The 24,392-nt window shown below is 39.2% G+C and overlaps 1 protein-coding gene across 5 annotated transcripts in view; it reads right to left on the bottom strand.

Annotated features, from left to right (window-relative positions):
- The window catches only part of TPRG1 (tumor protein p63 regulated 1), a 241,001-nt gene that overhangs the window by 89,896 nt on the left and 126,713 nt on the right, over nucleotides 1-24,392 (bottom strand). The window contains exon 7 of one of the 5 annotated variants that reach the window (XM_057501082.1): nucleotides 1,900-2,965. The exons of 2 other annotated variants lie outside the window; for them this stretch is intronic. Coding sequence is in view for 1 of the 3 variants with exons in the window: in XM_036875303.2 (XP_036731198.2) it covers nucleotides 21,745-21,939 (195 nt within the window). In the remaining 2 variants the exon portion in view is untranslated. Of the gene's footprint in view, nucleotides 1-1,899; nucleotides 2,966-21,457; nucleotides 21,940-24,392 lie in introns of those variants that run through there. 2 more of the 5 variants (XM_036875303.2, XM_057501079.1) reach the window with 2 other exon arrangements.

The following is a 24,392-nucleotide window of genomic DNA, read 5'->3' as shown; positions in this document are numbered from 1 at the left end:
TACACTAGATGGCCCTGAGCCGCAGGGATAGAGGAGGCAGACCAGCTGAGCAGGCTATCGGCGCCAGAGACAGTTTCAGCATTTAGAGACATGAATGAACAATGTTTCCTAAGGAGAAGAGAAGAAAAACTAAAACAAATCAAAACAACAACAGCAGTAAAAAACAAACCTGAAGCTAATTAGGAAGGCATTGGGGCAAAGCAATTTGCGGTAGCGCGTGCCCCACTGTGTGCTGTGGCTAAGTGATCTTTTATTGTGAACTGAACACTATAAGCCTTTCAGCCAGAGAAGCCAGTCTACAGTTTGCATTAATCCTTATTTTGCTGCTGCAATTTAAAAGCCGAAAGAAACAGGGATGTGGCACCCACTGTGTGCAGGAGGACACTGGGAAAACACAAGAAAAGGGGATTGAGTAGTCTGGGAGAAAGGTGAGCTAGGTTTTCTACTGGAGGCTACATTTTTTTTTTTCTGACTGGCACACATCTTCTTTGTTTTGAATAATGGAGATAATTGTACATTCAAGAGATCACACTCTACATCCCATGAACGATTAAGAAATCTTATTGCAGGCAATCATGAGAAAATGTGAGAGAAGATTACCCAGAGAGACACTGGAAATTATACGTCTTCAAGTCCCTTACTTAGTGTGCTAATCGCCATTCTCTTTTTCCCAGGGCCTAATTGTTGATATGCCATGTCTCTCTCAGGGCAAGGCAATGTTCTCTCCTAAACCCCGTTCATATGAAGTCAGAGAGTTGGATGGGTCCCTCTTGGGAAACTGCTACTTCACTGATTTTGATTCCATCTGTAGGCTGCCATTTACCAGAACTAGGAATAGAACAAAAGTTTTCTGTATATTCAGGCTGCAAGATACTTTGTACAGGGAGAAAGGCACACTTTGGATCATTTGCTTAATTTGATGAATATTTATTGAGCAATTACCACATGGCAGACATGGAGAAGCTAGGGATAAAACAGTAAAAAATATACAGTCCCTGACCTTAAGGCCCTATGTCATCTAGTCAAGCCAGATAGATAGAGAAGGAAAAAAGAAATGTGAAAAAAGTGAGTACAGATAACTTTGGAGCTGCTAGGTAGAGTTAAGAAATTTGAAGAGTAAGTGGAATTTACGAGGAAAGGAGTTTAGAGGAGGCATTAGTTGGGCTGATGGACAAGTGTGAAGCCCTGCATGTGGGCAAGGTCATGGGTTTCTCAGAAAGCTAAGGGGGGCTGTTCACAACTTGGGGAGGGGAGCAGTAGGCAAGTGGATCAGGAGGGGGGATGGCAAAGGATCGGGCTGGGAATGTCTGCCAGCACCAACCAGCCAGGTGTTTTGAGTCCTATTCTGAGGATAAGGAACAAAGCCTTCATCTGACAGCAATGGACAGCCTCAAAAGTGTCTTAATGACATGGGTGACAAGTTCACATTCGCTTCCTTCTCATCACAGTGAAATGATGCCTCCCTCTCCAGGGACTGTTTTGCCCCACTAGGCCCTCAGTTGCATGATGTAACAATCAACATGATGATGAGAATAGCCAGTACATACTGTGGTAACATGTGCCTGGCACTGTGTTAAGCATTTTACCTGAGTTATACCATTTAATCCTTTCAGGACCCTATGAAATAGATATTATTATTATTTCTGACAGATGAGGAAACTAAGGCACCAAGGTTAAAGAGCATGCCCAAGAATATATAACTTTTAAGGGGTGGAGCTGGAATTTCAATGCAAAACAGTCTGCTTCTAGAACTCAAGGTGAACATGAGCCTAGGAATGAAAAAATCAGATACAACTTACAGCTCTGATTCTCAGTGACTGTGATCACAGTCTTTCGCTGGCTGCAGATTTCCTTGTATTTAAATGAGAAGGATGGGCCAATAATCCCCTTCCTCCACTCTAATATCAAGTTATTTTATTTTCTCATAGATTGTCAGCAGAAAAACAGGAATTGAAATTGAGCATAGCAGTTTGACTCTTACAGTTCCTAAGGCAAAAAACAGAGTTACAAGAAATTAGCCCTATAGAAGAGTGTGATTTCTCTGAGGGGTAATTTCACATTCTCTCCTCTTCTCCCTCACCATCTCAGTCTTCTTTCCCAAGGCTGAAAAGGAAATCCAGCAACAGAGTGATTTCTATAAACACGCATTGACTGTCAGTGGGTCAGAAAACACAGTGTCACTGAAACGTCTTCCCCACATGTCTCTGTCATCCGGCTTTGTTTTCTCTATGGTCCATCAGCAGTGACGACAATCAGCTGTTTTCTCTCTGTCAAAAATCTGTCAATTTCAATCTGTCAATTTCTCTCTGTCACTTTGAGCTGATCAGGGTGAGACTTTTCATCAAAGAAAAATCAGCAGTTCTGCAAAGGCAGGTGTTAAAAGCTAACAGAAGGATTCCATATTAAAACTGGCTGAATTGTGTTTCCTGGGTTTGGAGCAGACAGTAGGTAGTCAGGAAGAGAGTTGCCTTTTCCTGAGTTTACACCACTGTCCATAATGCAGAATGGAAGTCGTGGTTGGCAAAAAACATGTAGAGAAGAGGAGAGAACCATCCCTTCCTCGCGCCTCAGGTTGCCAGGGAGTATCAGCGTTTGGTTGGCTTTTGATACTAGAAACGTCGTCACTCAGTGGTCTCGGCCTCAGAATTCTTAGACTTCCTGGAACCACAGGTTTAAAGTTTTGGCAAGTTCAAGTCATGGCTTCAGCCTCTGTTTCCTTAGGAAAAAAACTGAAGAGCAAATGATTTACGGTATATTCTTCTTCTGGAAGAGCTTTCCAAGCCCTGGCCACTGAATGGACTTTGAAATATGCCCACAGGGATCCTTTATCCAGGGACAATCTCTGAGTGCTTATTATTCACTTTACTAGTGTTGAAGCTCTTTAATCATTGTCTCTGCATTTGCTTTAATCTAGAAACTGTCAATTTATTAGCTCATGATGTGCCTGAAGCTTCTCACCATCCTACTGGAGAAAGACAAGTACAAATTCAAAAGATGTTTCTAAAAAAGCCAATTGATGTGAAATTAGGATATGAAGAGACAAAATAATTTAACAATTATAGTACACAATTAAAGTTCATTTCTGAAAAGAAGCATTCCACATTTTAAGCAGAGTAAAACCATTTCTAACTCCAGTCAGTAATAACATTTGATGAGTGTGTAAAAGAATTATTTATTTTAAACCTGAAATTATCCATTTCAAAGATTTTTAGCACCAAAGTTTTGAGAAGTTACCCAGATGTACATTTGAGATTGATTAAGAAACCAAAGACTATCAGGTAAATATACCTACATGTATATTTATATTTTCATATATTTATGTATATATTTATATATAAATATACCCATATATTTTATATACCCATGGTTTTTTTTTTCATGAGAATGATCAGAGCATCTAGAAAAATAATGTTCAGGATACAGGGATGCAGGAGCCCAGGAGAGCATAAAACCAAAGTAGTCTATGGGACACATGCTAAAGAGAATGCAGCATAAAAGATTCTAGGGTAAAAGTACTGAAAGAATGATTTCACCTTGAAATAAAACCAATATTGTTGGCTTCTAGTAACCTAAAGATGGGTCACAGCTCTTCACATGGCTGTATTCACTAGGAGCTCTGCCTGTGACATTCCTGATCTGTTGCTATTTGTCTCAGATCTTTCTCCCAGAGTTGTTTTCTCAAGTAAAATGGTAACTTCTTTCTTCTTCCCTTTCTTACAGAAGAGACCTTAAAAATTACCTAGTTCAACTCATTCACTTTACAAATGAGGAAACCTGGGCCCCAGGAGTTTCAAGCAAATTGTTCAAAGTCACCCAGGTAGAGAGTAACTTGGACTGGATTAAATCCTGGATCTTCTAATTGCCAACAAGAGCCCATTCTTCCTCTCAAATAATCACCATTTTGCTCTTAATAAAAGTGGTAATTTCTGCAAAGGCAAAGGAATACTAGAGATGATTCTCAAATACTAGACTTTAAAATTAGCAATTGAGATCTATGGTCTATGTAGAATTCTGGATACTGGGAGGAAGACAGAATCATAACCTGTCTTTTCAGGAGTCTCAAAACAATCTTCCAGCCCACTGGCTAAAATTAATAGGCTCTGCTTGTCGTGTCAATTAACCATCCTGTCTGTTATCACTTTCTTGTCAGAAATAGAAATTAGGGATTCAAAGGATCTTAGAGATCACCAGGACCTACTTTCTTACAAATGAAAAAGCTGAGATTCAAAGAGAATATCTTACAAAATCACAAAGTATTAGAAGAGGCATATTTAGTCAACTTTATTTTTCCTTTGGAGAAATAGGAGAAATACAGAAAGTACGTACTGTAACACCTGTGTTTCCCACCACCCATAATGGACAACTATTCATATTTTGTCATAGTTATTTCAAACAGTTTTATATAAGAAATAAAACTATGATGATACAGTTGAAATACATTTTTCCCAACCGTAAGCCTCATCTCCCTCCACATCAATCTAGGCACATCCAATATTAGAAATCTGTGAGTCCTTGCAGTCTACCTTGTATGATTTCATATATACTATAGATATTAATAGATGATAAAAAATTCTCTGCTAGTGCCTGGGTTTAGGGATCCTTTAATCAAAGCTATTCCAATTTTGTTTGGTTGTATGTTATTCTCCCTAGACATATTTAGTAGGAAACTACTGTAAGATAACAAAATTGTGAACATTTTCAATCTAACACACCTATTTAACAGGTCAGAGAGGTTAGGTGACTTGCCCCAGTGATATAATGTCACAGTCCAGTGAGAACCCAGAGATGTCCTTCCCCCTATACCCAGCGCCATAGTTTCTTTTCACTAGATTGTCTTTTCCTCCTATTCTAAGTGCGTGGATGTTTTTCTGCATCATTGTTAGAAAGCCACATTTCTCTCCCACACCTCCATTCAGAAAAGAAACAATTCTGGGGTTGAGAAATCTCATACCAGAAACAATATACTCTTTAACTTCACACTTTGTTCTGAACAGCAGGGCAGCCAGACAGACACCAGGCTCACACACCATTATGAATCTGTCAGCAATTAGAATTCTAAACCTTATGCGGCTTTTGCTTGCTTCAATCAACGTGTCACTGCAGTGAGGATTATCTACTTGCTCAACATAAACATCAACAGGGGTGAGTGCAGTGGCTTGCGTCCTTGGGAAGACAGACACCCCCGGTAGAAGGTTAAATAGCATACTGTGCAGACAGGAGGGATCTGGGGCCCTAATGGGCCATAATTGAGGGGGCAGGGCCTACACGAGTCTTTGTGTGAGGCTTCAGAACTCTGCTCTTTAGGACTGGGAGACATTTTGAGAGATGCAAAGAGACTGTTGTGTGCCTCTCCTTCTCCACTTCCTGGGCTAGAGAAAGGAACAAAAAGAGAAGAAACTGTGCCCAGGCAATGTTTCCAATCAGAATCAAAGGACCTTGGAGATCAATGCCCAACTCCCTCACTGAAAGGATTGGAAACTGAGATCCAGAGAGGGGACGGTGGTGGCCAAGACTGACCTCATGACAGAGCCCAGGGTCTTGGCTCCCAAGCACGTGCTCTTTCCACCTCCTCACACTGCCCCCTGCAGGGGGTGGGGAGTGGAAAAGACTGAATAATAAGCCTCATTCTCCCCACAAATTCTCTCAGCTTTCCACTTGCACCCAGTGGTGTGAAAGACCAAGCAACACAGTGCAAGCAGTGTGAGGCTAGGGCAAGCCCAGGGTGCCAAGCACACCTGGAGAAGAGTCTCAGCCCGCCTCAGGTCCCTTAGGAATTTAGAGAGTTTTTAAGTACACCAGTAGAAATTAATTGGATTATTTTTTAAATTATTATTTAAGGAATTTAAGAGTTAGGTAGGCAGAGACAAAGAAGGTTTGGTATCCTCTAACAATAACAGCTAACATTATAAATATAGGAATTTATGTAATCTTTGTAACAACTTTATGAGGTTAGCACTATTACTTTAGTCTTTATTTTATAGATGAAGCCACTGAGGCACAGAGTGGTGGGTAACTTGCTCCAGATTTACATATGGTAATGGAAAAACTAAGATTTGAATCGAAATGGTCTGGCTCTAAAGCCTCGGCTCTTACCAAGAGTGGTGTGAGTGACCATCCTGATTTGCCTGGGACTGTTTAGTTCTTGCAATCAAAGACTCATGTCCAGGGAAGTCCCTCAGTCCTAGAGAATCAATAGTCCTGGAGACCAGCAAGTCCTGAGACAACTGACTGCCCTGCACATAACTGTACTGACTCATTTGTTTGTTGACAGTTAAGCCCAAGCCTCGAGACGTGATCCAATTAGTCAGGTTACTGTACCTGCCTTTGAGCCCTTGGGAGGCTGTGGTCACAGGGAAGAACTGAAATATGGTTAAGTGCCGAATACTATACTCAGAAATCTTCAGGCTTTATATCATTTTAATTCCCACCCTGGATGTACCGTGGATGAGGTAACAGATAAGAAAAAAGAGCTCAGAGAAGATTGGGTCCACTGCCCAAGGTCTCAGAGTTAGCAAGCAGCAGTGCCAGGATCTGAACCAAGACAAGCCAGAAGACTTTGAGACTTCTTTATAGGGAAATGGATAAAATTAGTAATTCTCAAAATTTAATCTTACCTATTTGGTGTTTCCCTCCCTGACACACACCTCTCTACCACTCTTCGCCTATACAGGAATTATCACCTAGAAACTTAACTGTAACTCTTGAAAATTCCCTCTGAATAGAGCTCTGCATTTCTTCCTCTTTCCCACTCAGACATGAGATACAGAATCAGCTGGTCAGAACTGGGGCCAACACTCGCAATGCCCTCCCCACTCCATATGTCCACACTGTCCCCCAATGAGATTATTGTTCCTCTATCACAGTGTGCATGTACAGTTCCTCCCTGTCCTGTGGGACCAATGCAAATATTACCTTCCCCTCTGCACATCCTAATCATTCTCTCTTCTTTACCTAACGATCTTTTACCTTCTAAAAATAGGTATCTCAATCTGCTTTATTCTAGAGTCACAGTGTGCAGGGGTCATGGGAGGGAGTCACGCCTGGCTCTCTTGCTATGCTGGGAGCCCCACCTGGGCTTTACCATATTTCCTAGCTCAGTACCCCCCAGTACCAGAGACAGCACCTACAGAGTCAGTAACTCAGATGGCTTATTGAATGAATATGTGTATGCATGCATCAGTGTATTTAGCTGTTAACTATAATGTTTGTATATGGAGATTTGGATAATGAAAACAAATATCCAGGATTTTTGTGTATGTCAGGGGATAATTTCTTTGGCACTTCCAGGCCAGGCACTAATCTAAAACTGAAGCAAAACATTAAGGCAATTGGCTAGATGATTGTATCAGGGCCCTACTTACATAAAACTTAAGTATCTTCACAAAATTATTTATTGTTAAGAATTATGATTTTTAGATGGTTTAAATAGAAATAAACAGAGGGCAGGGAACCAGTTTCCACTTTCTTGATAATGACCCAAACTTACTGTGTGACCTCTGGTCCTCTTTCTGCTCAAACTACAGGATGATGGAGGTAGAATTACCTGATTTCTAAGAGCCCCTCCAGCTCTACATCCCTATAATCCAACAATTCTACTAATTAAAGCAATTTCTTCCCTCCACAGGAACATTAGGTTCCCTACAGGTATGGCCTTGGCATATGGAAAATTCTGGATGAATAGTAATATCAATAACACATTGGTAAAGGACTAGTTGAAATCACCTGAGGAAGATAAGGGTGTTCCATTTGAAGGAAGAAAGCCAGAGATTCTGGAGGGACATGACGTGTGAGATGCATGCTGGGGGGTTAATGAGTTTGAGGCGTGAAAAACCCAAGCTTCAGGGCCACCACATTCCCTGGCAGCGTCAGCACAGCCTGTCTCCATGCCCTCTGTAGCTGAGGTCTATTTTAGAATGTACTCACTCCTGAATCCTCTAACACAGCTGTGACTGTCTGTTCACTTTCAGGCATGGCTCTCCATTCAAGTAAATGGCTCTTCATCTTATACTGACAGACTGGAGGAAAAGCAGCTAGAGGAGGACTGGTCTAGATACCATCAGAATTGATAGGTGGCAAAAGAAGTGGAGTTTATTGAGATTGAGATGCAGCAAATTTAGCCCAAAGGACTAGGGAAGATAGAAAACTACTCAGCAAAGATCAGAAGCAAATGGAATGGGAAGTCTCACTGACCAGTCCCACCCATCAAGAAATGTTTCATTCAGCATTTGTGAGCCCCTCAAGACTGCTTCTTTGCCATTAACGTTCCTTTCTAGATAGGACATAACCTCTTGAGACCTTAACCCATGGAAAAAATGAGAGCACAGATGAGATGCTTCACCATGCATGCACCCACCCTCCTCCCTTCTGGAATCCTTTCCATGGCCCAAAGTGCAGAGCTGTCAAGTCCTGCCCTGAATGCTTTGGTTAAGTGGATGCCCAGCCCAGCTGAGGAAGCTGTGTCAGGGTCGGGTTAAGCTCTCCAGCTGCTGGGAAGGGCAGAAGTGGTCACCATGGAAACAAGTCCCTCATCAATCATTTCCTGACTCACAGGAGATCTTTGGGATGCAAAGGGGACTTCAGTCCCTGGAAAGGTTCCAATTTTTTTCCCTGAAAAGAGCTGTCTGACTGCATTCTTGAAAAACAAGGCAACTGCTTCCAAAACAGAGTGGCAATGGGTAGGGTTGCTTCTGTTTCTTGAATTTAGGCCTAGGTGCTATGGGCCTTAAGCCTGTGGAGGCAGGAAGGCCCCCATCTGTGTGGATTTAGCTACTGCAGCCAGCTCTACTTAATACAACTCAATGTCTGTGAGAGAAAAGAACTTTGGATGTTATCTAGTTAAAACTCACTTTTTAAAGGAATAACTGAAGAGCCAGTGAGTGAATAACTTGCTCAAGGCCTGTGAAGTGAATGGGAGAGCTGGGACTAGAATCAAGATCTTGCACTCCAAATCTGTTACTCCTTCAACAATCCTGGGGCCAGAGTGGATTTTACTGTGAAGCTAACAAAGATTAAATTTCAAAATATTACCTTTCATGGGCCCCTTTTGAAGGGCCTTAGCAATGTATTCCTATGACTGTTTTCCCTTTCTTTTTATTTTCAAAAGTAAAATATTTTAACAGCAATTGGTTAAGAATACTGTTCCTTTCTATTCTGTCTCTCTCTGCATCTTTCTCCCCTCCAGCTGGCTGTTCGGATGGCCATGGGCATTTGTAAGACTTAGCTAAGCGGAAGTTGAGATAGGTTAACATTTTAGTTAAGGTTTCCTAGGATGTAATTATGTTGTTTCCAGTCACTTTGATGAAGAGTTATTGTTTGCCTCAATGTAAAGCTGGCCTCCAAGAACACTTCCACAACCAACTAGCACCAAGATTAAAAGGAAGGGCAAGGCCCAAGTTCAGTTCCTGTGATGATACAAATGGACTTTAAGGCATCTGGTGTAGGAAACATGAGGAGAAGGACAAGGTTAAAATATACAGCCGGAAGGCAGTCTGAAAATTCTTCCAAATCTCGTATTTCACAAATGGAAGAAACTTGATAGGCATTTGGTGTTATCAATAATGAATTGTAAAGCTGAATGAAATTTTTAAAAACTATCAATAGTAATTTAAAAAAACATATTTTCATCAACTGAAAAAAATTGAATTATCTATTCTCTTTACAGAAAATAATTTTTTAAATGTCATAGGAAGAGGTGATTGACCAACCTGTAGTTGACAATGGGCATGGAAAAAGTGTTGTACATGTGTGTTAATTAATAAAAGTGTGTTATTTTTCTGGAGTTTTAAAATATTTTTGTAGTATTTGTCAGGTTTGTAATATCTATAGTATTTGAATTGATTGAGATGTATTTTGTCACTTAAAAAGATTCATTTTTTGCCTAATTTTGGATTTATAGTATATATTCTTTTTTCTTCAAGAGAGCCTCATGTCATATAAGCTGCATGAAATTTGGGTCTTCCCTCTGCCTCTTTAATGAGTTCGCATTAATCACAGGATTATTCAAAATGACAGGATATGTCCTGGGTGGATTTTGGCAGTCAGGATTCCATCTTTATCAATCATTTGAGCACTATCAACATGGGATTTCACCCATTTATAAGAGTGTCAGAGTCTTGCTTTGTGCACAGGAATAGTTTCCCAATACTGATCTACTTGGGTCAATTCCATTGCTGGTAACAGGAGCAAAGCCTTATAATACTTCACTATTACTCATCAGCATTATGTTTGTATACTGAGTGTCTCCCAAGCAACCATTTAATCTCATTTAATTTTACCAAATTCAATTCATCTTCTGGACATGCACAGTTGTGAGATACGCCTGGAGGACAGGTTCTTCTAGCCCATGTTATAGAATAAGAAAACTCAATTATAGTGATGAATTATTAAACTTTGAACTATTCAAGTCCATCTCTGATATTAGAGAGCTGATAACAGATCACATAAGATAACATATACACAATATCCTAACCCAGACGCTAGGACATGAGTGCTCAGAAAATGTTAGTTTAATGTTAGATGAGTCTTTATCCATAGATGAGCACTTGCCAGCTTGGACTTGTGAAGCACCAAGATGCCTGGAGGCATTTCTACAGTTCCTTGAAAGAAAATGTGGTCACAGTATACAAGCTTCAAATTTCTCTGCTCCAACATAAACCATGGACTGTAAACTTGAAGCAAGAAACCCAGCCTGTAACTTTCTTGCAAACTTGAGTGGTTAGGAAACTTTACTGAGAACAGGCTCTTGAGGTTGATATGTCATCAGAAAACCTAACTGACTCTCAACTTACCTACTTCCCAATGACATGACCATGGTCAAGTCATTCTACTTATTTCCATTTTGATCTCTTTCCCTGAAAAGCAAGGACATTATTACTTTATGCTATTGCAAGGGAAACATTATATATATATAATAAATATTATATATATTATATATTATGTATATAATATATATATATGTAATAAATTTGGAGATGTATAGACAATGAGTTATTACTTTTGCACCAGCAAACTAAGATGGAGAAACCAGCAGATAATTTGTCTTTCCTTCCTTCCTCCTTTCACAAGCCCCATTGCTACTTTGCTCAGAATTACTAAGTGCAGACAAGTGTGACATGCTTTAATGACTCCAGAACAGAATGTAAATACTTACAACCTGGTTAATATAGAACTAATTGCATATTTGACAAAAGACAAAAAAATAAGAGTTGCTGGGGAAAAGCTAGGGTTATTATGCATCTTTATTTTCATAGAAGAGAAATGAGATGGAAACTAAAGTTGATAGAGATATAGTAGTGAAAGCATGTTCTTTACATAATAAATGTAATCAGTAGGAAAGTGAAAATAATATAGCATTTCAGGAGGAAAGTGTGATGTATAGTGAGTGTGGACTAAGTTTCATTCTTTCATAGGAGGAAGTCAGTAGATAATGCCTGATGATAAATAAATACATGTAAATATGAATATATTTTTCAGAGGTATGAACATAACTACCAGCAGAACCAAAAAGAAAGGCTCTTAAAATAAGTTACCACTAAGTTAGAAGAAAAGATGAGAAGTTATTGGTTTCCAAGCTCTTCTCTATCATTTCATGTCCTTTAACATTTGATAAAATATGGAAGAAAAAAATTACTCAAAAAGGTATGTGGTCTTGTTTATCTTGGGTGATGTCTAGATAGCATCAAATATATAATATTGCTTTTATTAAATATTTCATTTTCAACCATCTCTTTTCTTCATGCTATACTTGTGCTATTCGGTGGATAATCTACTGAACACATGTCACTATATGAAATCAAATTTATTAAAATAAAACAAAAATCTCAGTTCCTAAGTCTCATCTGCCATATGGCATGGCTAATGAATACTGTGTTGGACAACATAGAATTATGGAATTTTCCATTGCAGAAAGTCCTAAGCAATCTCATCCACACTTAAGAGTTTAACTGCCACTCATTCTTGAAGGACTCCCTGACCTTGTCTCTAACCAAAGATCCTGTCTCCTGAGCAACATGTGTTCATCAATATACCTGATGATTAAACAGGAGTGTTTTCACTTGATGCCCCAAAGCCTTACATACTCAACTCATCCAAATGTGAATACATTATATTTCCCATGAAAGTCATTTTTATTTTTTACATTCCCTACTGCTACTGCTGGAATCATTGTCTGGAGAGTTACTGGATTCCCACTCTACTGCTTGTAGCTCACTTTCTTTGAAGTCGACAGCGGTTTGGGGGAGCCCCAGCTCATCGCTTCTTTCTGACAACACCTCTTCTGGCCAGAGTATCCACGAGGCCATCATGTCCTGCTCACTCTAGGTGTGGCCTACGCTTCTGCTTATTGAGCTCTGTAAAACCAACAAGGCCCTCACTGGCACCCTGGGCCTGAGCATCACTCAGCTGTATTCTCTATGATTTTATTTTTAACCCAGTCAAATGCCATTCCTCATTTCCTGTAACTGTGATACATTCTGTGTGTGGCTGTGTTTTTGATGAAACCACAACAAAATCTGGAGAATAAAAAGGCTTTTGGTAAAATCAAAATACTATCTTTTTCTAAAGTTAGAGAGAAGGCCTAAGATGGTCTGCTGCTCTGCAAAACCAGACCACAAAAAGGCAGTGGTTTCACAGGAACTTAAACATGTGCTACTGAAATGGACGGAGCCCAAAATGCCTGTGGCATCAGTATCACAAAACACATTCACTGATTGCCTAACACATGTAAAGGTCTGTGTTCAAGAGAAACTGGGATACCTTCAAGGAGTTCACACTCAGGGGAGAAAATAGTTTAACAGTTATCTTCAATGTAAGTCATGTTGTACGTCTAGTAGAATGGCCAACTCCACATCTGCTCCGACCTTGCTCTAGTGGGCCTTTTATATTGTAAAAGTTAGACAGCTAAATATTAAAATTCTGATTCTTCTGTAGCTGGATTCCAGATGTGATTAAGCTCTGACACAACCAGGGCCAAGTATCTTAGCCTCTTTGTCCTTTGCTTTCTTTGTTTCAAAACAAAGGTTGTCATATTGATATGCCCTTGAGAGAGTTATATGAAGATTCATTAATATAGTGAATTCAAAGACCTTAGCATACTGCCTGGTACCTGTAAACACTCAGCAAACTTTCACAATCACTATGAAGAGGAAGAACAGAATGTCCCACAGACGTCCTGCCTCAGGATCCGTAAGGAGAAAGGCAGTCCACTGTGTCCTATTCACCTGGTAGGCACAGACCCAGCAGATGCAATGTGGTTGAAAAGCCAGCAGGTCTGGTGGAAGTTCCTGATCGTTAGACTGTGACTGAGGTGGTGTGGTCTTGCTGTCTGCTGCTGGGCTAACAGCTTCTTGACTGCGTAGCTTCCCTTATATGGCAGAGATAACTAATCCTTTTCTGGGCCAGTTTTACAGCAGTGTTCTGGGAATCATTTTTGGAGCCCCAGCCTACAGCCTTTCTAACCACACTGTAACTGTTTAATTCCATATATTAGAACATGTTGTCTTTAAAACAGTGAAATGATTTATAGTACGTGAAGTTGATCCCAAGTTCATTTGGGCAGAATGGAAGAAGTGTCAGCATGCCTCTAGCACTAGCAAGCTGTGGTACCTTTGCGAGGTCTGTGATAGTAACTGGCTTGCATCTCTCTCTAGTCAGGATTTCAGGTTCCTCAGTTATAAAATGGAAAGGGGTAACCGGGATGTAATGTATAGCATAAGGAATATAGTCAAAATATTGTAACAACTCGGTATGGTGATACCTGGTACCTAGAAATATCATGTATATAAATGTTGAGTCGCTGTGTTGTACACCTGAAACTAATGTAATGCAATGCTGTTGTCAACTACCCTTCAATAAAAATAAATAAATAAATAAATAAATAAATAAAAATGGAAAGGGGTCCTGAAGCAGGACATGGAAGTGGCATTTAATTTATTCTGCCAACTAGGAGAAGTTTCCTCCACCACCGTCTTTCAGGACCACCATGAAATAGGTGTCACAGCTGTCCAGTTTAAAGTGATACAACTTAACATACAAACCATTTGTAAATCAGGCTCAGAAAATTTTTCCCCAGTCCATTGGTTGTAGGAAACTCACCATGAAGTCATAGATGTGGGTTGATAGAAAGAAAATGTAGCAGAAATAAGTACCATGGCTCTTAGGACACTTGCTCACACAACTTACTTGTGCCTTCAGGACCTGCTTGAGACTTATCACACATGGATCATCTCCAACTGAGATAGAGTGCTGCTGTGCGTGCCCAAATCTATGACTTGATGGATCACACAACATTCAGTTCATTACGGGCAGCTTAGACTGCCCTGCAATGGTCTTATGGCTTATGGTCAATGGCTTATGGTCAAGAGCTCAGTCTTTATTAGCGTCCAGGTCCAGTAGTAATCCAAATGGAAAATTGTTACCTAAGAGAATGACATTATCTTGATTACAATTCTAAGGTCTATGTAGTGATTCATCTAGAGGAGCTGTCAAAAGTTTCCATGCAGGATCTCCATATGCCACAGCTACTTCAGGCACCATGGGACTGCTGGGTATAGAGTCCAAGTGATAAAACCCCAAGGGACAAAACAGTTTGCACAGAAGACTGGACCCAATAAGATCCTTGTCCTGTTCTGTGCCCCACTCAAAACTAGCAACCTTTTGGATTACTTGGTGAATGGGTTCAAATAGCAGATTCAAATGAAGCATATGTTGCCTTTAAAATCCAAAGAACCCCATTCGGTATGGTGGCTCTTCCTTAGCAACAGGGGGGCAGAAATTTATCATTTGCCTTAGGAGGTTATCTTCATATGTCCCAGACCACTGATCCCCTAGAAAAGTCAGTAGTGTGACTTCTGGTGACCAAAGCCTCAGAATCTGGTGTGGGGAGGCTCTATTTCCTTACACGTGTCACACAAGTTTTAGAATAGCTGCTACTTCCTGTTCACCTGGTTAAATCAACATGATATCATCAGTGAAACTGTCCAGTGTGATGTCTTACATGACAGAGAGGCAATCAAGTTCCCTGTTGACTGAAATATGACAGGTTTAGGAAGTTGATATAGCCTTGAGTATACTGCTTTTCCTGACAGCTGAAAGCAACCTTCCCCCAATGATCTTTAATAATATAAATAAATAAATCAGCAAGCAAATAAATAAAAACACTTGCCAGATCAATAACAGCATACCAAGTGCCAGGGAATGTATTGTTTTGCTCAAGCAAAAAAAAATCCATATCAACAGCAGTAGTTGGAATCAGCACCTGATTAAATGTATAATAACTCACTCTCATTCTGTAATGTTTCTGGACTTATAACTAAATTCAGCATCTAATACATAAGCTAAAAGGTGTGATTCATGAGAAGATGTCATACACCCCAAAATAATTCTGAAGTTTTGCCATTTTATACCAGAAGAAAACTGGAAAACATATGGGAACTGATCCTATGGGTATTATTAGATCAGGATGGAAGAAATACAATGTTGGAGCAGATGAAATTTATTGATTAGAGCGCACCAGGCTAAGGTTCTGGATTCATTGTTTGAGTCACAAGGATGGTTCTAATAGTGTGTGTGGTTCATGGTCTACAACATGGTCCCAAAGGAAATACATACTGAAGGAAGTTGAAATGTTAGAGGGAGACATCCAAACGCTCAAGGAGATTGGGTTGCTCAAGTGGGCTACGGAAGACCTTCTCACTACCCTCTAACTGTGCCTGGTGAGAAGGTCCAGAGACACTTCCTTCACAAAAGCCATGAGGAATTAATTGGTGAGGGGAATCCCAACCTTCTTAAACAGCTCCATTGTGGCTATTGTCTGTAGGCCAAGAATGACAATGGAAATTGTTGCCACTGAATTGGGCAATCTGAATTCAATGAGGATGATGGCATCTTGTGGTGGCAGGTACTATTTCAAGTCAGACTTCAGCTCACTTATGTTTATACAGATGAAATAAGACTTTCCCACCTACTTTGCTTTAGGAACACAAATGATCAACTAATTAATGCCAAAAATCTCTGTTGATCAAGCCATTATGATTACTACTTTGGCTTAGCTGTCCATCACGGCAACCATGCCCACCTTGTCCTCTATACCAAAGACAGAAATCTCACTTAAAATTATCTCACTTAAAAATGTCAGTCGCCAAATACTATAGAAAAGTAAATTTGACACTCACAATAAATTTGACACTTACTCACATAAAGTGTTAAAGAGAACCTTCAGCAAAAATTTAACAAATAAATTTAAAAGCCCGAAAAGAAAAGCAGTAATTACTAAGAGCTAGTAAAGGTCCACTATGATTTATAAATATTAAAGTAGTCTCATTTGTTCCTTTCATGAGCATGAAACTGCTAAATCAGAAAAAAGCATTCTATATTAAATATAGAATGAAGATGACCATAAATGTCATGTGAACTAATAGTATGACAAAGAAAAACTGGATTTCATTAATAACATATTTGCAAATGAAGAACAACTACATTCTAATCTGTACTAGTCAGCCTATATTTGAAGTGCCATGACAGGGTTGAATACAGTTATTTTAAAAGAAATGTTAACCAGGTAGAATAATCCACAAACAAGAGACAAGTTCAATAATGGCCCCGGAAGAACAGTTGTTATAAATGGGGCATTCGTGTCAAAAAACTAAAAGCAAACTACTTTTTTAGAAGTGTACCAGTTAGCTTCCCTTATATGAAGTGTGACCATATGAAATAGGAAATTGATTTAGTTTGGGTAACTTCAAGGAAAGATCAAAGGAAGACCAAATAGATAAATTTCCAGGGAGGAAGAATTGGGTGCAATATTCAGAGAAACCTTTAACTTGCTGAAGCTGCTTAGTAGTAAAATTAGTTGCTGTAAAAAGCAAGGGATTCTCTGTCCTGGGAAGGTCTTAGTACAAAAGGAGTCTGCTCCTATAGTATATTTTGTCTGAGGACATTTCTGCAACAAGTAGCAGGCTAAACTAGATGACTTATAAGGTCCCTTCCAATCTCAGTTTCAGTGATTCCACAAAGAGTGAGCAGGGAATGTAAAAGGAAGGAAAAGGAATTCTGAGATGCATGGGATAGGTACTGTGGACAGGATTTGAGACTAGGTGCTGGTACAGAGAAATTGATCCCCAAATATTCTCCATTCATAATGTGCTGTCATGATCTCCCAGGTCTACCTAAAAGCACAAGAGTTAATTAAAGTGGACCTATTGTTTTCTCACCTCAAATTAATCCAGCAACTATGATACACTGATTGAGATGATATGTCTTTCCCTGGGAATGGAGATGTATGGAAAAGGCAGTGGGCCACGAATGGAAATTGGAAGCTTTGGAGTTTAATCCCTAAATTGCCAAAAATTCACTATCTTCTTTTTGTGCAGTTTCTCACAAATTCCACTTGGCTTCACTGAAAAGACCTAACAAATGTTTACTAAGAACTTTTTAAAATTGAGTGTGGAATAGCCTATCAGATACAAGATCTAGGCTCAGGAACAACCTCCTGACTTTGCCTCTTATATTTCACATTGGTTGCAGCCCTAAAATGAAATATAGCTCAGAGTTTTTTGAGTTCTTTTGTTTTGTATTTGGTTTTGAGGTTAAAACAAGGGTTTAGCAGAGGATAACATAATCTGTCCCTGTGGCTACAGAATTATCTGAAGGGGCTGCTAGAATCAAGTGGAATAAAGTAAGTATTAATTAGGGCTCGGTCACTCCCCAGGCCTCAAGTGGAGTTAGTCTTCAGTCTCTGAGTAACTGGTATCTTCAAGGAGATCAGGAGGCCTGGCCGCTAACCGCTTGGGGAGCATGGGGCACATTGTGGGAGGTGCAGACCAAAGGTGAGTTTACACATCAGTGACTGAAGTTTCCTGCCACTAAGCATAAGAAGTCACTCATGAGCAGCGTCCCTAAACCACAGCTACAGGATGTGGGCACAAGCCCTTGTAGAATTGCTGGCAAAGAGCCAACGAGCATTCATCCCTGTGCAAATACTTGGGCTTTTCTTTTTTTTTTTCTTTGTTAACCTTTGAAAACCACAGGCATTAGTCTCTCTCTTTCTTCCCCTTGGCACGAGTCATGTTCTTTTCTCCAACTCAGTCTCTTGTGTGTAAAGAATTTCTAAGGCACTTTTAAGCCTAAATTTAATACTGTTGCCCTCCCTTCTCCTGCCCCACAAAATGCCAAGCAGAGGTAAAACTGCCTTACAAAATATCTGCTGGCTCTGCTGGCTTCCGCAGCTTTGTTTGGGCTTTTTGATCAGATAGGAAATCAGAGAACTCTATAAGTGACCTTAGCCCTAAGACACTACAGGTACTTTCTGGAAATTCCCCCTAAACAACGGTGACCAATTGTTTTCTCATCTCAGAATTAACCCCATGCCTATGATACACTGATTTAAGTGATACGCTTTTCCCTAGGAATGGAGATATACAGAAAGAGAAGAGGTCCAGGAATGGGAAATTGGAAACTTTAGAGTTTAATTCCAGTACTGCCCAAAAATTCACCGTTTACTTTATGAGCAATTTCTTTTCATTTTCTAGGGTTTTGCTTCCTGTGCTGTGAAATGAAAGCATTGGGTTAGATGATTTCTATGTTTCCTTAGCCCCAGGGCTCTATGAACTGACTTCCTTAGTAATGCTTCAGCAAAGGGACAATAAGAATAGACCTCAAGGTAAAAGACCTAAAACTTATAAACTGGCACCTCTTTTCTAACTCAGAGGAATGCCAAAGGTCAGGCTTCTAAAAGAGCCCCAATTTACCACAGAGCCATGTGATCCTGGAATCTTGGCGGTTCCCCTCTGGAAGATATTAGAGAACCCAACTTTGCCTCTACACCCATATGGTACACAGCTGGTGTGGAAACCCAAGCTGGACCTGTTCCCTCATAGGAATTTTTTTTAATGAAGGAGGCGGCAGGTGGTCATTAGAGTCTAAATTAACAGGAAAACTTTCTAACCATCAGAACTGTCCAAGATGTACCAGAAGACTGTAACCAATCTGTCAATAGATGTAATCAAGCAATTTCTGAAAGGAGACACACTGGGGATTTTCTAGCGGGATTTTCTGAATGGGACAAGGATCAGACAAACACCAACGATGATATCTTTATGATGATATACTTAACACCTCTTGTATCTCATCTTATTCCCAGTCAAACCTATGATGTCCTTTTGGGAAACTTCATTGGCATAGTTCAGATGAGGGTCTGAAGGAAAATCCCAGGTGTGCATCTAGGTCCCCTGCTTTGTGGTTTATGGATGCCTTTTTAGGTTACTGACAGTGTGTGAAATGTGAAGCAGTTCTCATGTCGTCTGAGTTCACACCTGTGCATGCTAAACAGCTCTGGTGTTATTAAATGCTCATCCTATCATTACAGACTGAACCTCAGGGCTAAGAGACATCGGTCTTCTAACTGATCTATTCAGAGTTGTTCTAGTGATGAAGCTACACTGTGTCCTTCAGAAAGTCATTTGCAAAAGTCCAGCTTAGGTTACAAGGGGGACGTGTGTGCAGAAAGAAGTCAATTGTCAGGCTGATCTTTCAATGGTAACTCAAAAGAATGTACTGGGCGATTCAGAGACTTCTGCCAACAAATGCCACTATCTTGAGGCAAATGGGGATTTTTGGGCAGAAGTGTTATAATAATTTGCCAGTTATGCCTGCTTCAGAACCACTGCCAAAACAATCCAACGACTTTTCATTCCACTACTGTTGACAGGACAGCTAAGGATTTCAACATTTCCTTTTACAGTCTGAATAGAAGTTCCCTGCCTTAGGGACTGTAACAATATTTGCCATCATGGGCAGAAAAAAGTGGGTGCTGGGAACAGGAAAGACAGGGAGGGAGAAAAATACTAATGGAAGTAAACAAAGACAAAGACAAAATAAATGAGGATTATTCAAGGTTTAAGTTTTAAACGCCTGCATCAAATTGATGTTTGTGAATGAATCAGAGGACAAATCTTTCAAATTGAGGAAGTAAGCTTTATGAAGAAAAGACTTTAAAAATAGACCCTGCATAAACCAAAAAAAAAAAAAAAAAAGCTGGAATTTTTAACTTGAATACCAACCAAGGTGTCTCAAGTTTGGGTCTTGGGACAGACAGAAAGCTGATAATGAAAATTTATATGGTTTTCAACATTCAAAGCTTCTTTACCTAATAAATTAAATATAAAATAAAATTGGAAAAATAAATTTGAAGACATGAGAACATATGAGATCACCTCGAGCTATTCAGAATTAGACATAAGTCAGGGAGACACTAAGAGGAAATAAGAGAGAAAAGAGCTTTGGAAACAGAATGAGTTAGGACAGTGTTTTTAGGAACATGCTCCTCAAAACCGTCTGGGAACCATAGATATTCCACTGGGGTAATACTGAGACTCATAAAGGTCACAAGTGGCATTCACATCTCCACTGGCATCCTCGTGGCTCAATATGTCTCTGCTGTATATGTTGGGTGTCCCAAACAGATTTCATTAGCTATGGAAAAAAAAAAAGAGTTTGAACAAAAGTGCTGCAAAAGGAAATGAGGTATTACAACTTCTTGATTAGAGAGTGATATGATCAAATTGTGCTTTAGGAATCGGGCAACCAAGTGCAGGATGGCTTAGAGGAGGGTCAGCCTTGGAGCAGATATCCCAGTTAAAAGGCTATGGCAATTATCCTGGTGAACAGAATTTAAAACTTGATCTAATATTAAGCTTGTGAGAATGGGAAGGAGAAGTATGTAAACAATTTTGAAAGAAGAATCAACTCTAAGTCTGCCATTTGGGCATTGAGATACAATGCTAAGCCACGTACAGAGGTGGTACTGCTATGGTCTGAAAGTGTGTGTCCCTCCCAAACTCACATGTTGGAATCTTAAAACCAGTGTAATGGTATTAAGAGGCAAGGCCTTTGGGAGATGATCAAGTTGAGGGCAGAGCCCTCGTGAATGAGATTAAAGTTGTTATGAATAAAGCACAAAAGTGCCCTTGGCCCTTTACCATGTGAGGATATAGCAGAAAGGACAGAACCTCGGAAGGGAGCCCTGACCCTGACCATGCTGGCACTCTGAACTCCAGAACTGTGAGAAATCTAAGTTTCTATTGCCTATAAACCACACAATCTATGGTATTTTGTTACAGCAGCCCACATAGACTAAGACTAATACTATATAGAATGTATTTGAGAAGGAATTTAAAGGAACTTCAGAGATGATTAACTGGAACCATAAAAAAAAAAAATACCATAGAGAAATTCAGGATTTGGAGGACACTGAATATGAGTAGACATTGGCACATTGATTGGATCAGCAGACAGAAACGCTATACTGAATTCTGAAGAAATATCAGGAATGGGAATATGGACTTGAAAGGCATCCTGATAAAAAGGGTAGCTAAAATAACCCCACTGAAAGAGATCAGGATCAGAGGGCTGAAGGTCAGGACCCAGAAAATGCCAACAGTTAGTGGACAGAGGAACAAGAACCCAGAGAGTCAACTCTGAGTTTATGATTATGTATTCATTTGATAACATTATTTGATGGGTTTAGGAGAATTTATTTTCTCCTAAAAAAGATTTTAGGAAATTTGTTTATTTTGTATATGAGGCCTGAAGTATGTGTCAAGCCTTCAGATTTCCTAAGATACTAAATATTCAAAAATCATATGACACTATTTGAAAATAATTGTTTCAGTCCAAAAATATAGTGGGCTGAAGAAAAATCTTCAATAATAATATATCTATGGGTGATGTACTTATACACCAGAAAGCGTCTCAAAAACCAATACTCCCACGGGCAAGGGAATAGCCAAGCTTGTTGCGGTTTCCAATAAATGACATCAGCCCCATGTAGGTCTCAATCAAAATGGGTTCAGTTAACACCATCAGCCCCTTTTCTCTTCCAGATTCAGTGGTGTTCTTGTGGGCATTCTGGATAGCTGGAACAAGCTTAGACGTGAACCCAGACAACTGAAGAGGAAAAGAAGGCACAGAGTTAGTGCATGTCAGACATACCTCTGCCTAGTCCATCCTCACAAAAGTTGACCAGTCTCCTAGGACGATAGTTATTCTTAAACAGAAATCATTTCTCAGAATTGTTAATATTGCTTCTGTTAGTCTTTTAATAAATCAAACAGTTAATTATGTACATAATAAAATTATCTGCCTCATCTTTGTTTTTTATTATTCATAGTTTGTACAACATTAAGAAGTCAGTTTAATAAATATTTGCTGATAGTTTATTATGAATCAGACACCTGTTGGGTGCCGCTAAGTGTTTAAAGACAAGTAAGACATAGTCTGCCCTCAAAGAAGTGATGCTCTAATAATCTAAGAAATGAACTTGTAAGTACTGCACAAAGTTCATGAAAATAAGCAGCAAAATGAAGCACAGATGCTAAAGGAACAGAAAAGAGGGAGAAATTATACGGGATAGAGGATCAGGAATTACTTTGAAAGGAGACTCCTGAGACAATCCTTGAAGGATTAATAGGGTTTCAACAGGTGAAATGGGGTTAGTTAGGGAGGGCTTAGTTGACAGTTGTTGGTTTTTCAACCCAACATCCTTCCCACCGTATGAGATCTTCTTCCAATAAGAGTACCTCAGTTCTCCTTTGGAGAACCACCCTCTTTCATTCAACCCAAATAGTTTGCATGGAGCTTGCTTTAGCACATGATTCAGACCTAAGCAATTATAGGAACCCATTCCTCAGGTCAGAGAGATTGGCTCAGGTATAGACACATGGCCAAAGTGGTGGTGAAACTGATAAAATACAAGCCTGGAGGGAATCATGTTCATTTTTGCCACACACAGTGAGAACCTGACTGAGAATGAAGCCAACGAAAATGAAAGGCTAAGACACAGAGATGGATTATTGACCAAGTCCATATGCATAATAGACTCCAAAAAGCACTTAAAAAATTGTGATATATGCACTTTCTTAAATTAATAAAGAGTTCCCTGGATACCAAAGGATACATTAAATTCTCATCAGAAACCATGACTTCAGAGAACATGAGTGGAGCCTCCAAGCATCTCTCCCAAAATATCTATCAATTATAAAGGAAACAACACTAACTTTACAGAAGAGAAATTCAGCATACACATCTTTAACAGGTGGTTAAGGTTAACACCCCTCTCAGTAAGACATACAGACATCATGAGCCAGCAGTATGATGTGATGAAAGGACACAGCATCGGTTCTGTAGTATTTGTGCCAAAAGAGCAGACCTCAACCTAATTATGAGAAGACATCAGGCATTTTGAGCAACATTATACAAAATAGCTGACCAGTATTCATCAAAGCGGTAAGGTCATGAAAACAAAGAAAAGACTTAAGAAACCATCACAAGTTGGAGGAGAATAAAGAGACAGAACCATTAACTGTAATGTGGAATCCTAGGCTGGATCCTGGAAAAGGCAGAGGACATTAGGAAAACAAAATGAAACAAAAACAAAAACAAAAGGTGACATTTGAATCAGATCTGTTGTTTAGTAAATATTATTATACCAATATTTAATTTCCATGTTTGGGTTACTATACTACAGTTACATAAGTTGTTGGAAGAGTTTGAAAGACATACACAGAAATTTTAATTTTTCTGTTAAGTCTAAAATTATTTAAAAATGAAAAGCTTTCAAAAGCTAGATTAAAAGAAATCCTAAACATGAGTCCTCCAAGATTGTTGAAGTTTACAATTAATCAAAGAAAAAGATTTAAAGGAAAAGCAAGGCAAGAGGACATTGTTATTTGGTTCTTTTGTCTGTGTATTTTTTATATAAACCTATATCAAAAGTATACAAGCATTAATGAATTTTCATTAAGATTCTGTTTTCTGACACAAACTACAGAGATAAATGGAATAATTGGAAAATTTCTAGCCAAAGCAGTTAAATAATCTTTAACTTTTTCCATTATTTTTTCTGAAAATTTTCTACTAGATAGATTCTTTTCTATGCAAACAACAAAAATTTGATTTTTACCCACTTCCAATTTAGCCATTTTAGGTTTTCTTCTCAGGATATTATTGTTAATATTATTATTTTCCTGAGTACAATTTTAGTTGTTAATTTAATATTGTATTTAACTCTATTAAGATTAACTTTCCTCAGGCCAAATTTTGTTTCTTAATGTCAAAAATAATATGTAATGCTTCAGTTTGCTTACCAGCCATATAAATTTACCAAGTGCCATTTTAGTTTTAGCTACTTTAATTTTGTGCATGTATATGAATTTTTTCTATCAGTATTAGTACTGTAACCTAATTTTCTGTATCACAAATAAATGAGCATCTAAATCATTGCAGAAATATTGATGAAGCCCTGCCCTATACTCCAGATATGTTCTAAACACACAGGTAATCAGCAAGAACCCTACTCTCATGGAGCTTACGTTCTTATGGTATGAGACACAAAGTAAAAG

This window comes from Manis pentadactyla, chromosome 1 (genome assembly GCF_030020395.1).
Source record: "Manis pentadactyla isolate mManPen7 chromosome 1, mManPen7.hap1, whole genome shotgun sequence".
NCBI lineage: Eukaryota > Metazoa > Chordata > Mammalia > Pholidota > Manidae > Manis > Manis pentadactyla.
Note: the sequence above shows the minus strand (reverse complement) of the source record. Positions and strands in the feature narration are given on the sequence as shown.